This window comes from Netta rufina (assembly GCF_964035555.1).
Source record: "Netta rufina genome assembly, chromosome: 30".
In the NCBI taxonomy this organism is placed as follows: Eukaryota; Metazoa; Chordata; class Aves; order Anseriformes; family Anatidae; genus Netta; species Netta rufina.
In genome coordinates, this window is record NC_140154.1 from 158,321 (window position 1) to 169,599 (window position 11,279).

The 11,279-nt window shown below is 46.8% G+C and overlaps 1 protein-coding gene across 1 annotated transcript; it reads left to right on the forward strand.

The window, feature by feature from the left end:
- Nucleotides 1-719: 719 nt before the first annotated feature.
- LOC311220154 (keratin, type II cytoskeletal 6A-like) lies at nt 720-7,335 on the forward strand (the record flags this gene model as incomplete). The annotated part of the gene is made up of 9 exons (XM_084303614.1): nt 720-1,106; nt 1,521-1,729; nt 4,243-4,303; nt 4,889-4,984; nt 5,176-5,340; nt 5,691-5,816; nt 5,918-6,138; nt 6,733-6,767; nt 7,136-7,335. 9 exons carry the CDS (start codon nt 720-722, stop codon nt 7,333-7,335), a joined length of 1,500 nt encoding a protein of 499 aa, XP_084159740.1.
- Nucleotides 7,336-11,279: the final 3,944 nt, after the last annotated feature.

Genomic DNA, 11,279 nt, shown 5'->3' on the forward strand with positions numbered 1-11,279 from the left:
GGCTCCCCCTGTAGCCAACAGAAAGGCACAGGTGCCTCCCAAATTATCATCTTTATCAGAAGTACCACTGTGCAGATGAAGTCTTGCTTGCAAAGCTGAGGAGCATAGACCAAGACATCTAACTTCTCTTTTCCTAGGTCAAGGCAGGTCACTCCTACCCCAGGAGCAATTGAGGAGCAAATTCAGATTTTTCTTTAGTGAAGCATATCAAATTAGTATTTTCAACATCTCTACTTTCCCTCTTCTGGAAAATGCAGTCCTGTCAGCTTTAAATTAAATGGGCACTGACACCTAGCTAAAAGCAAGCTCAAAGGGAATGTTCAGACACACAGATATATTTTATATATACATATACGTATATATATTCCCACCAGTACAGTAATCACCACTCTGAAAAACACAGGTTAGAAATTTCAGTTAGTTTTATGAGCCTGAAGGTTGCCAACCTGTTGCATTAGTGAGCCAGGTGATTAACGGGCTGGGAAAAGTGGCCATGTGCCAGCATACCAAGCTGATTAGCTCAGTCAACTGGGCTGCAGCCCTCTCCAAAAGGATATAAGGCAGGGGGGTACTCCAGCTCCCAACTCTGGAAGATCTCTGCCCATCTGCCATCTCACCTCATCATCCTCTGCTCCTGCCACCAGCAAACAGTCGCACAGAAGTCAGTTGGCACTAGGTCAGGAGGACTCGCTAAGGGTTTTAGTGCTGCTTCTGCCACTATGCCTGTAAACCGAAGCAGCTTCAGCTCCATGTCCATGTCCTGCAGCAGTGGTGGAGGCATAGGACAGATCAGCGGTGGTTTTGGCAGCAGGAGCCTTCACAACCTAGGGAGAAGCAAGAGGATTTCCATGAGTGGAGGGTATTGCTCTGCTAGACCAGGATACAGTTACAGGTTAGGTCACGGTGGGTTTGCTTACAGGGCTGGCAGAGCTGGGTTTGGGTTTGGAGGAGGATGCGGCCCTGGGGGTATTCAAGGGGTCACAGTCAACCAAAACCTCCTGGCACCTCTGAACTTGGAGATTGACACCAGCATGCAGAGAGTGCGTCAGGAGGAGAAGGACCAGATCAAATCCCTCAACAACAAATTTGCCTCCTTCATTGACAAGGTAAGACGTGTTTCACTTCATCCAGCCCGGCGTGTTTGTTATTGCAAGTACAGTGGGATCCGGGTTGCTCTCGATGTTATAAACTAGCTTCTAGAACCTCACTTCTAAATCTTAGTGCTCAGGAACTTGTTCGGCTCACTACCTCTGTAAACATTATGCCACTGTCAGAGCTTGTAGACGGTCTGGATATGGAGCCCACTATATTTGCAGGTTTCTTTGCAGTTGAATACTGTTCCTGGTTTCCAAATTTTCCTATCAGTGATATCACTATCTAAAGCCCACTTTAAATTACATGAAACAGAATTAAAACAACAACAACAAAACCCCTCGCATTAAAGCTCACTTCTCATGAAAAGTGAGGCAGTTCTTAAACTGATGGTTCTGAATGCTTTAAACTGCTCTGATGTGTTTCAGGTGCGGTTCCTGGAGCAACAAAACAAGGTATTGGAAACCAAATGGAGCCTCCTGAAAGACCAAAAAGTTGTGAAAAATAACATTGAGCCTATGTTTGAAGTGTACATCAGCAACATGAGGAGACAGCTTGAGGCTCTAGGAGGGGACAGGCTGCAGCTCAGCTCTGAGCTGAAGGCTATGCAGGATGCTGTTGAAGACTTCAAGATCAGGTAAGCAACACACACAAAAGAAAGAAAGAAACCCATCCAGTTTTTCTTCATTCTGTCCTCTTTCTGGATGAGCTAAAAGACCCAAGGCAACCAAAAACTGTGAAACCTCAGAAAGGACTAACCTGACTTGGTTCCCCTCACTTTAGCTGCATATAAATAGCAGCAGCAGCACTCTACATACGCTTTTTTTTTTTTTTTTTTTTTTTTTTTTTTTAATATACAAGCACTCTGAACACTCACATTTCTTATTGATGTGAATTCCTTTCCAGGAGAGAAAATCTTCCTAAAAGGAAAGATCAATTTTAAGTGTGTGCTTAATTGTTTCTTTGTCTCTCTTTTATTAAAAAAATAGTAATAATGCTGATTAATATGGATGTACCTGGTAGTTCTAGCACTCCTGAAAGCCAGGAGTTAATTTCCACCCTGTGGAAAGTCACTGAAGTCTCTGCCGAGGGATTCAGCTCAGCTCATTAACTCTTTAGGCTGTTAGGAGGAGGTGTTCCTTCTCATCCACACTTTGCACTTTGGAAAAACATCTATCAAGCCTTACTGTCTGCTACCATGCCCACGAGGGATACACTGCTTAATGGATGTGAATAAGTAAGGAGCTTAAATTGTCAATCTGGAACCAGAAAAACGAGAGGCAGAGCAAGGAGCAGGCTGCAATTCAAAACAAGGACACGCGCATTCTGCCAAAAACCCTCTGCTCTGCCCTTCTCGGGAGATCACGCGTCTGACACTTTCTGCCACCTTTACCAACAGTGCCTCTAGCCTACAACAAGCATTGGAACAGAAACAACTGCCTTGGGGCAGAGAAATCATCCGGCACAGTCTACTTTCAGGCCTCTTTTATGGTTCCCTGTGACTTCAGAAACGGAATGTTTAGCAGAGAAAAATTCTGTCCTATGTCAGTTTGGCCATTCTAGACCTCAGAGTCGGCTAGAAATTAGCCAGCTGGATGGGCAATCCCATCCATTTTAGGATGGGATAAGTATCTTTCTCCATCAGCTACAGAAGGAAAACCCAAAATATCCAATTTCCAGGTAGCTGAATAGGGATGAATCCCTGCCATAAGCACAATAATGCTGTTGATTACCTGGGTCAGAGTTTCCTCCTATTCTCTCGGGACCATAGTGAAAGCAATGTTAAACTTTGAAAAACAATGCCTACCATTAGCACAGTCTGCAGCAGCAGAGATTGCTCAGATGAGAGATCTTTGTGCTCACCATGGCTTCAGAGAAGAAATCATTTGAAAAGTAAAGGTGACGTCTTAGCTCAGGCTTTCATGTTCTACCTGCATCTGACATAAAGTGGCAAATATTCCTGCTGGCTCCAGATCAGGGAATCTCTGGGCAAAAGCTCAATTACATCAACCAGCTCAGCTCTTAGCTGAGGTCATCATCACCTCGCATTGTGGCAACAACACCTGCACCTACCAGGGGGACGTCACCGCTTCTGTCCCCTAGCAAAAAAACAAACAAACAAATTTGCTAGGAATTTGTTCTCCTTGCCTGTAAATTTATTTTTTTTTTTACACTTTGTGGATCCTAAATTATTCTTTCTTATGCTTTGCTCTTCTGAGTCAAATATTAATCAATTCAGTAATTAGAAATTAGACATATGCCAAATTAATTTTCTTCTTCTACGTGGCTAAGAGCTTAGAGACCCACAAATCTATACAGAGCCTAGCACTTAATGGCAATGATTTTAAGGGTTGGACATTCCTGAGATGAAATCTGAAGCCCTTCCCCAACAAAAAGGTCATGAAAGGCTAATGTTTTTATGAGCTGCACGGATTCCTTCCTTTGAACTCCTGCCTTTCATCTCCTGCACCTAATTCACTTCGTTTGAGCCGGGCACTGCTCCACAGCCAGTGCCGGTTCTCATCCTTCCCCAGGAGTGGGACGCACGGTGCTGCTGTCCCCAACCCTCCTGAAGCCACCACAGGAGCTGGCATTGGAGATCCCCCGCTCCCAACCTCGTCTCTCCGTACCCTGGCCATCCCCAGCCCTCCCAAAGCCACCACGGGAGCTGGCGTCGGAGATCCCGGCTCTTCTGACTAAGGCAGGCGCGGCGGCGGCGAGCTCAGCTCCGGCTCCACCCAGCCCTCTCGGCCTGAGAAAATTCGGGGAGTACAAGGCTCCCATTCACAGCGAAAACGTCGGGGAGGATAAAACGTGCCTTTAATGAAGGCCTGCAGCTTTTCTAGATGGCCTCCTTCCACCACCTAGCCCAAGGGTGCTGTCTTTCTATCACAATCTGTGATATATATATATATAATAATAGACATAATATATGCACTGACATAGCAAGGACAGACGTGCATTACCAGGTAGCTATTTATGTTGTTTTCTCCCGAGATCCACGCACAGGCTCTAAAAGTCCCTGGGAACAGACTCTTTATTCTCTCCACCAGCACCCTACATGGATGGGTGGAGGAGGGATTTCCATACCCCTGTGGCAGGAGGGGAGGTTGGGAGCTGTAAAGCGATGCTCGTCTCCTCTTCCAACAGGTACGAGGAGGAGATCAACAAACGCACGACTGCAGAGAACGACTTCATGTTGCTCAAGAAGGTGAGGCCAACAACAAAGAAGGGACACACTTTTTAAAGACAAAATGCATTTGAATGCAAATGATCCTTTTTATCCGGCAATGCCAAGCTGGGCAAAGCACTTAGCAAATGTGTAGTCATCCCTCCTTGAAGATGAAACACCCAATTGTGCCAGTATGTCAGTCCTTGGCAATAGCTCATTCTTGTTTCAGGCCCCTCATCCAAAATCCAGGTGAGCTGTGATCCCCAAGATACAAGACCAAACCTGGGTCATCCATACCTTGCAGCCATTCTGCCCCTTTGCACAGGCAAAGTATGGGAAATCCAGTGGCTTCTGATATGTCAAAAACTGCTTAGGTCTGTGGCTATCCCCATTCTCAAAGGAAATGCAGAATGAAGAAAAAAAAAAAAAAAAAAAAAAAAAGGAAGAAATCAGTTTGATCCACTTGCTCTTGTCTCTGTTTAAAGGCACAGAGGTCAAGACCCTCCCAGTCCTGGTTTGTCTCCTGAGGTTTGCATAAAATGACAACCAGTCTTTGTGCAAGGGAGCAGGTAGGCAAGGTGTAAAACCACCATAGGTTTTCCATCTCCATTGTCATGGTTCCAGGATGCAGACGCTGCCTACATGAGCAAGGTGGACCTGGGAACCAGGGTGGATGCACTGACGGATGAGATTAACTTCCTGCGAGCTCTCTATGAAGCAGTAAGACTTTGTCAGATTTCCTTTTTTTGCTATTTCCCCATTTTCCTGCTACCAGCAGGATCAAACAGGCCCAAAAGAGATATTCAGAGCTGCAGCTCCCTCCCACCCCTACCACTCAACTATGCATAATCTCTAGGACAAGCACTGGGGTCAATATTTGGGCCTGAGCACAAATGTTGTTGGACTTACAGGAGCTGTCTCAGATGCGGTCACAAATCTCCGACACCTCCGTGGTGCTGTCCATGGACAACAACCGCAGCCTGGACCTGGACAGCATCATCGCAGAGGTCAAGGTGCAGTACGAGGACATCGCCAACCGGAGCCGGGCAGAGGCTGAGTCCTGGTACCAGAGCAAGGTGAGGATGTGAAAATTAATCAGGTGAGCTAGAAAATTATTGCTTAGCAGTTGCCAAAGCCTATTTTATATGGGAGAGTGCAAGCAGGTAGAACTACGGAGTAGGGTGCAAAATCAGGTCAATTTGGATAAGATTTTGAGGTTTTTGTACATGCCATTTTGAGAAGGAGAGGTAAAGGAGAATAAGGAGAGATGGAGGGAGAAAGGCAATATGCTAAAGTTCATGAGGACAAACCTTTACTGAGTACAGAAAGAGACAGAAGACCCAGTCGAGAGGATCAGAGCAGGGTCAGCCCCTACCAATGAGTTTAATGACTTCTTGTTTGTGTCTCATGCCCCTGCCCTTCTCAGTACGAAGAACTGCAGCTCACTGCTGGCCAGCACGGGGCCGACCTGCACAACACCAAGGTGGAGATCTCAGAGATGAAACGCGTGGTGCAGCGGCTCCACTCAGATATTGACAGCGTGAGGAAACAGGTACGGTGTGCAGAACCCCTCCAAACGTGGGAGCACCTCCACCACCTCGTGCTCTTGCGAGGATGCCTGGATATTGGGGGGTCACCTTCTACTTCTTGCAGTGTGCCAGTCTGCAGACAGCCATCACAGATGCTGAGCAGCGTGGGGAGATGGCCCTCAAGGATGCCAAAGCCAAGCTGGCCGAGCTGGAGGATGCTCTGCAGAAAGCCAAGGCAGACCTGGCCCGGCAGCTGCGCGAGTACCAGGAGCTGATGAACGTCAAGCTGGCCCTGGACATCGAGATTGCGACCTACAGGAAGCTGCTGGAGGGCGAGGAGAGCAGGTGGGTGGCTCCTCGTGCCCCTGCAATCCAAATAATGTCTAAACTCATAAATATTTTCATATTTATCTGCAACAAAAAAGGGAAAGACTACAAAACTCCAGGAGCAGTGAGCTTTAGGGAGGGCTGCACCCGCACGCATTGCAGATTTCCCAGCAGAAGACATAAGCAAAGTCAAACGCCTTTGTTTATACCAGCTGGTTCCACAGAAGAGGGACGGGAAAATCCCATCTTTGGAAGTTCAGTATTTTGCGCTGAGTAATTTTGGCTTCCTTTCTGCAGCAGCTGCAGCTCAATGCACTGGAAGCATATCTCATCTGATTTAATTACTACTGGACATTCATTAGTCTGCGTTCGATACCTTAAGCGGTGGTTAAACTTTAACTCTTGCTGTTTCCTAAGAAGTGAGTATTACCCTCAGGGTTTGATCTCTGCAAGGGGTAAATGTTGCTTCAGCTCCACAAGCAGGTCTGTGCAATTTTGCATCAATGAGAATGAATCCCAGAGCACTCTGCTATTGAACGGGACTGATGCCAAACTGTTATTTGAAACCGTCCTAAATAACGAGCCCTTTCTTCTCTGTCCTCTTTCTTCCAGGCTGGCTGGAGAAGGCGTTGGTGCAGTGAATATTTGTAAGTAATCTGGCTCTTAATAGATTGAGTAGATAGAGTATTCATTGAGTTGTTCCTTAGATGTACCTGGGCCTGGCAATGACACAATGAGTTGCGCAGCTATTAGCTACCAGCACAAAAATGGAGTGTATGGATTTTGTAACTCTTTGTAAGACTGAGGTGGCCAAGGAGCCTGATGCATCTTTTCTCTGGCCAACTCTGATCATGAAAGGTTTTAGACGTTAAGAAAAGCTAAAGAATATCATCTGTGAAATACAGGCAGTGGTAGACTGTGCGAGGAAAACCATCCACACATAACTGCAGACGCTGAAGTGCCCTTGTACTATCCTGAACAAATTAACCTTCTCACCTGTGGTCTCCCATCACAGCCGTGGTCTCATCCGGGAGCAGCTACGGAGGTGGGACCACACTGGGGCCAGGCTTCAACAGCAAGCTTGGCCTGGGGGTCGGCAGTGCCAGTGCCGGCAGCGGGAGCTGCCTGGCTGCAGGATTCAGCTCTGGTGCAGGAAGCAGCTCCAGCATGAGGTTTGTGTCGAAAACCACCACCAAGAAGAGCTATCGGAGCTAAGTCACAGCAGCACCCAGCTCCCCTGGAGCAGAAGAGGTTGAGCACCACCTCCTGCTGCCAGCACAGAGCTATTAACAGCATCCAAAGAGCCGTGCTTATCGCGTTCCCATTAGGGGAAACCATACTCCCAGCATGACTTCCTGGATCAGTGGAGAGACATCTCCAAGCCCACTTAATTCCTTCGCAGAAACTCTCCCCCAGCTGACCAGAAGCCCAGCACTGCTTGGCAATGAGTAATCAGCCTTCCTACTAATGGGTGCCATCGTTAGAGCTCAGCTTGCAGCATCCCTTGGGTCCCCTTGGCTCTGGTGTCCTGGTGTAAATCCAGAGTAGATGCAGGACTTGGATTTACACCAATGTACATGGAAGCAGAACCGGTCCCTTCACCTGCTCATGACGGAAACCAGGAGGTGTGCCGATACCACAGTCTCTTATGTTCCCTCCTGATCAACCCTGCTCCCTGCTGTTGGGCTTGCTGTCCCCAGGGGCTTGCAGAACTGAGAACAAAGCATCTTTCAGCAAGAAGCAGTTGCTCCATTTCCCAACTTTCTTGCTCTGCTGTCACTTCTCTATCTGCTCCAGGGCTCTCCAGCTCTACCCACATCCAACAACACAACCTTCATTTTCCAGAGGTGAAAGGGGCTGGCTCTTCACAGTAATTCCTCACCCACCCAGTACATGTAACTCGAGCCAGAAGAGCACATAACCCACAGGCTGCTATATGCTGCACATAACCCACTTGTCTCAGCAGCAAACCAACCCCTCCACCAGCCAGGGAACTCAGCCTAGAGAAAATAACAGCACAAGAGTTGGAAAGAAAACAACACAAGAAAACATCTGTTATAGTGCCTTTGTTCTTAGCTTCCCCCCACCTTTTTATGGAAGGAGGAGGGAGACAAAGAAAAGGGTTAGAGAATTACATGCCAAAATGTAACCAGCCTGTTTCCTCTCAGCTTCTGCTCCTGTTGAACTGAGTTTTACGAAATTTCTTCAATAAACTGCAATCAGCCTTACTATGAACAGTGTGGATTTTATCTGTCCTTGTAAAAATCACTTAAAAGTAATTTTAAAATAAGGTTTAAAGACTTGCCATAGGCAACCTCTGCCTCTCAGAGCCTTCCCTTATCCTGCTCCCTGGTTCAGTCCTGGGGCGGGGGGGGTCAGGATGCTAAGTGCATTGGAGAGGGGTCACGGAGCAGCAATACTCCAGTGCTTTGGGAGGTTTTCCAAGCTGCACAGCCAAACAGAGCAAGACCAGAAGGTGGGGCTGGTTTCGCCTGGCTGTAAACACCTACATCAGATCCAATCAAAGGACAGAAACAGACACTTTGGGGTCAGATGAATCGTCCCCCAACACCTCCTTCCATGGGACCGAAAGGGCTCTAGGCAGTTGGCTGAAGATGCCATTGCAGGAACGCTCCAAAGAGATGTTTTAAAGTTGGGAAAGATGGATCCCACGCACATGAGCTAAACTTCTGGAAAGGCTGGTTCCACACCTGCAGCTTGTGCTGTGTGTTAGCATCGCTGTGTGCTCCCACAGCCAGAGCTGTGCCTTTGCCCAGCTACACTGACCTGCAAAATGCAAGCAACGCAGAGCTCCCGCTGCTCATTCCTAGTGCCCTGCACGGAAAACAGGAGGGATTTAGCTCCAACCCCTCTCTGGAATGGCCAAAAGAGCTGCCAGGCCGTGGCTAAATGAGGATGCGATCCCAGGGCAGTGTGATGCTCCAGAGCTGAGGTTTCTGTTGGGTCAGCAGATCGAAGCTGGGCTGGCTCAGACAAGCTGGCGGTTCTGAGCTCAGGTCTGTAATTAAAAACCTGAGAGAGAGAGAAAGCAAGAAAAGAAGCCAACATCACTTCTTCCATTTCACGGTAGATGCCAACTATCACATACAGCAGCTGTTCTCCAGCATCCAGGGCCCAATCATGAGAGATGCTGAGCTCTCTCAACCCCTTTTAGGCTGACACCCAAAGAGTGCTTAGCACATACAACTCCCACACAGCTTTACCCTAAAATGTTGCCCGGCTAAATAAGGCAGGCCAGCTTTCAGGCTTGCATGCATGAACTTCTCTCTGATCCTCTCCATGGAGCAGAACACGTTCTCAGGCCATGATGAATGCCAAGAAAATCAGATAAAAGCAAACGCACCTTTAGAAAAGAGTGAGAAATTCAGGGCTAAGCCCTCACTGTTATCCCACTGGAGGCAAAAGAATTAAGAAGTTTCCCACCTATGGCACACAGCCCTTCAATATTTCAGGGAAGATGGGACTGAAAATACCCTATTTCATCTTATAGAAGAGACTTGCATGCTTTTCTTTTGTCCTCATCCCTCTGCACCCACTTCCTTTGCTAATATATGTATATTCCAAAATTATATTCACGGGGATTTGCCAAGCAAATTCACGAGAAAGCAATAGCCAAACCCAGTTCTGCTGTAAGCTAATCCGTACATAGGACACTTCCCTTGGAGGGATCAGTGCTCTCACCACCATCTCAATGTATTCAGCCTTTGTCTTTAGTTTTCCCTGGCTGGTACAAAGGTCTGAGCTGGAAAATTTTTCATCCATGGCTCTCTCCTGCTCTCACAGCCATCTTTGCTGCAGCTACTTTCTGCTTGTAGTCACAGGCCAGCAGAACCCTAGCACAGGCCCATCTCCTGTCCCAAGGGAATTAAAAGATTGTTCTTGAGGTTAACAAAATCACAGAGGTCAAATGAAAGAAACAGAAGTGTAAATTATAGAATTGGGTTCAAAAAAACAGCAATTCTGGCTAAAGGTTGATGTAATAGCAAACCCAGTTGGCCCGTTTTTAGATACCTATGACATTCCCAAGAGTTCAACTCAAATGCTTCTTTTCCCCCGATGCAAAGCAAAGCAGTGCTCCTTTTTGTACTCCTACTGCCCTGCACACGTCAAGTGATTGGCTAAGCTTCTCTCTTTCATGCTTACTATAAAAAAAGAGGTTTGCAAATGCAGTTTTTATGGGATCAAGGATTCCCTCCCATTCAAATTAGAAACACAGCCTATAACCGAACAATCGGTGTGCGTTTAAAAGCAGCTCGAGTCACTAATCTGCAAAACTACAACTTGTGTCAACAGTTGGTTTCCATGGGGAGGTTGAGCAGGATTAGATCCATATTCTTGCTTAGGCTGAATAACCAGGAGCAGAACCATTGGTTTTCTTCCCCTTGAAGGTATGAAGAGGGGACTAATAGGCAAACGTGTGCAGGGAATGAGTTTGTTATGCTCAAAAAGGTAAGAGCATTTCAGACCAACTCAAACTCTTCTTCCAGGCTTTTGGTATGAACAGCAGCCAATATTGCTGGAAAGACAGCAGGTGAGAGACTGCCTCTCACTCTCCAGAGACTCTAGAGGGACCTAAAAGCCAACTTTTGTGAAGATTTAACTAAAAGAGTTGAATCCCACCTTAAGTGAGTCAGTTCCAATACAGCATGGTCATCTGGGATGTTTGTATACCCCAGCTGGTCAAGACCTTTCCTTTTCTTCCCTGTCTAGCAATTTTTATCTTGTGCCTACGATGATGAGAGAAGCAATCAATTTAATAACATGGTAAAGCTTATGTCCTTGAAAAAAACAGCGCTAGGAGTTTGTAATGCCATCACGTGCTGGCATTAAAGAGAATGCTCTTTCGATTCATAAAACCTTCTCTGACGTGCTTCAGGACATGGATTGTGCCTACACGAACAAAGCTGAGCTGGAAGCCAAGGTGGAGTCCCTCTTCCAAGCGGTAATGGCTTTACTTTTTCCTTTTCCTCCACCTCATGTCTCTTGAGGAGGATCACTTAAGTTCAGGGAGATTTTCGGTGTTTCATGTATACATCAGACTAACACTCCGGATTTCAAAGGCATTACTGTTGCATTGGGCAAAATCCTAAGGAATCTGTTTCAACTTGATGGTAGAGGCAGAAACCAGGGAGCTTAAA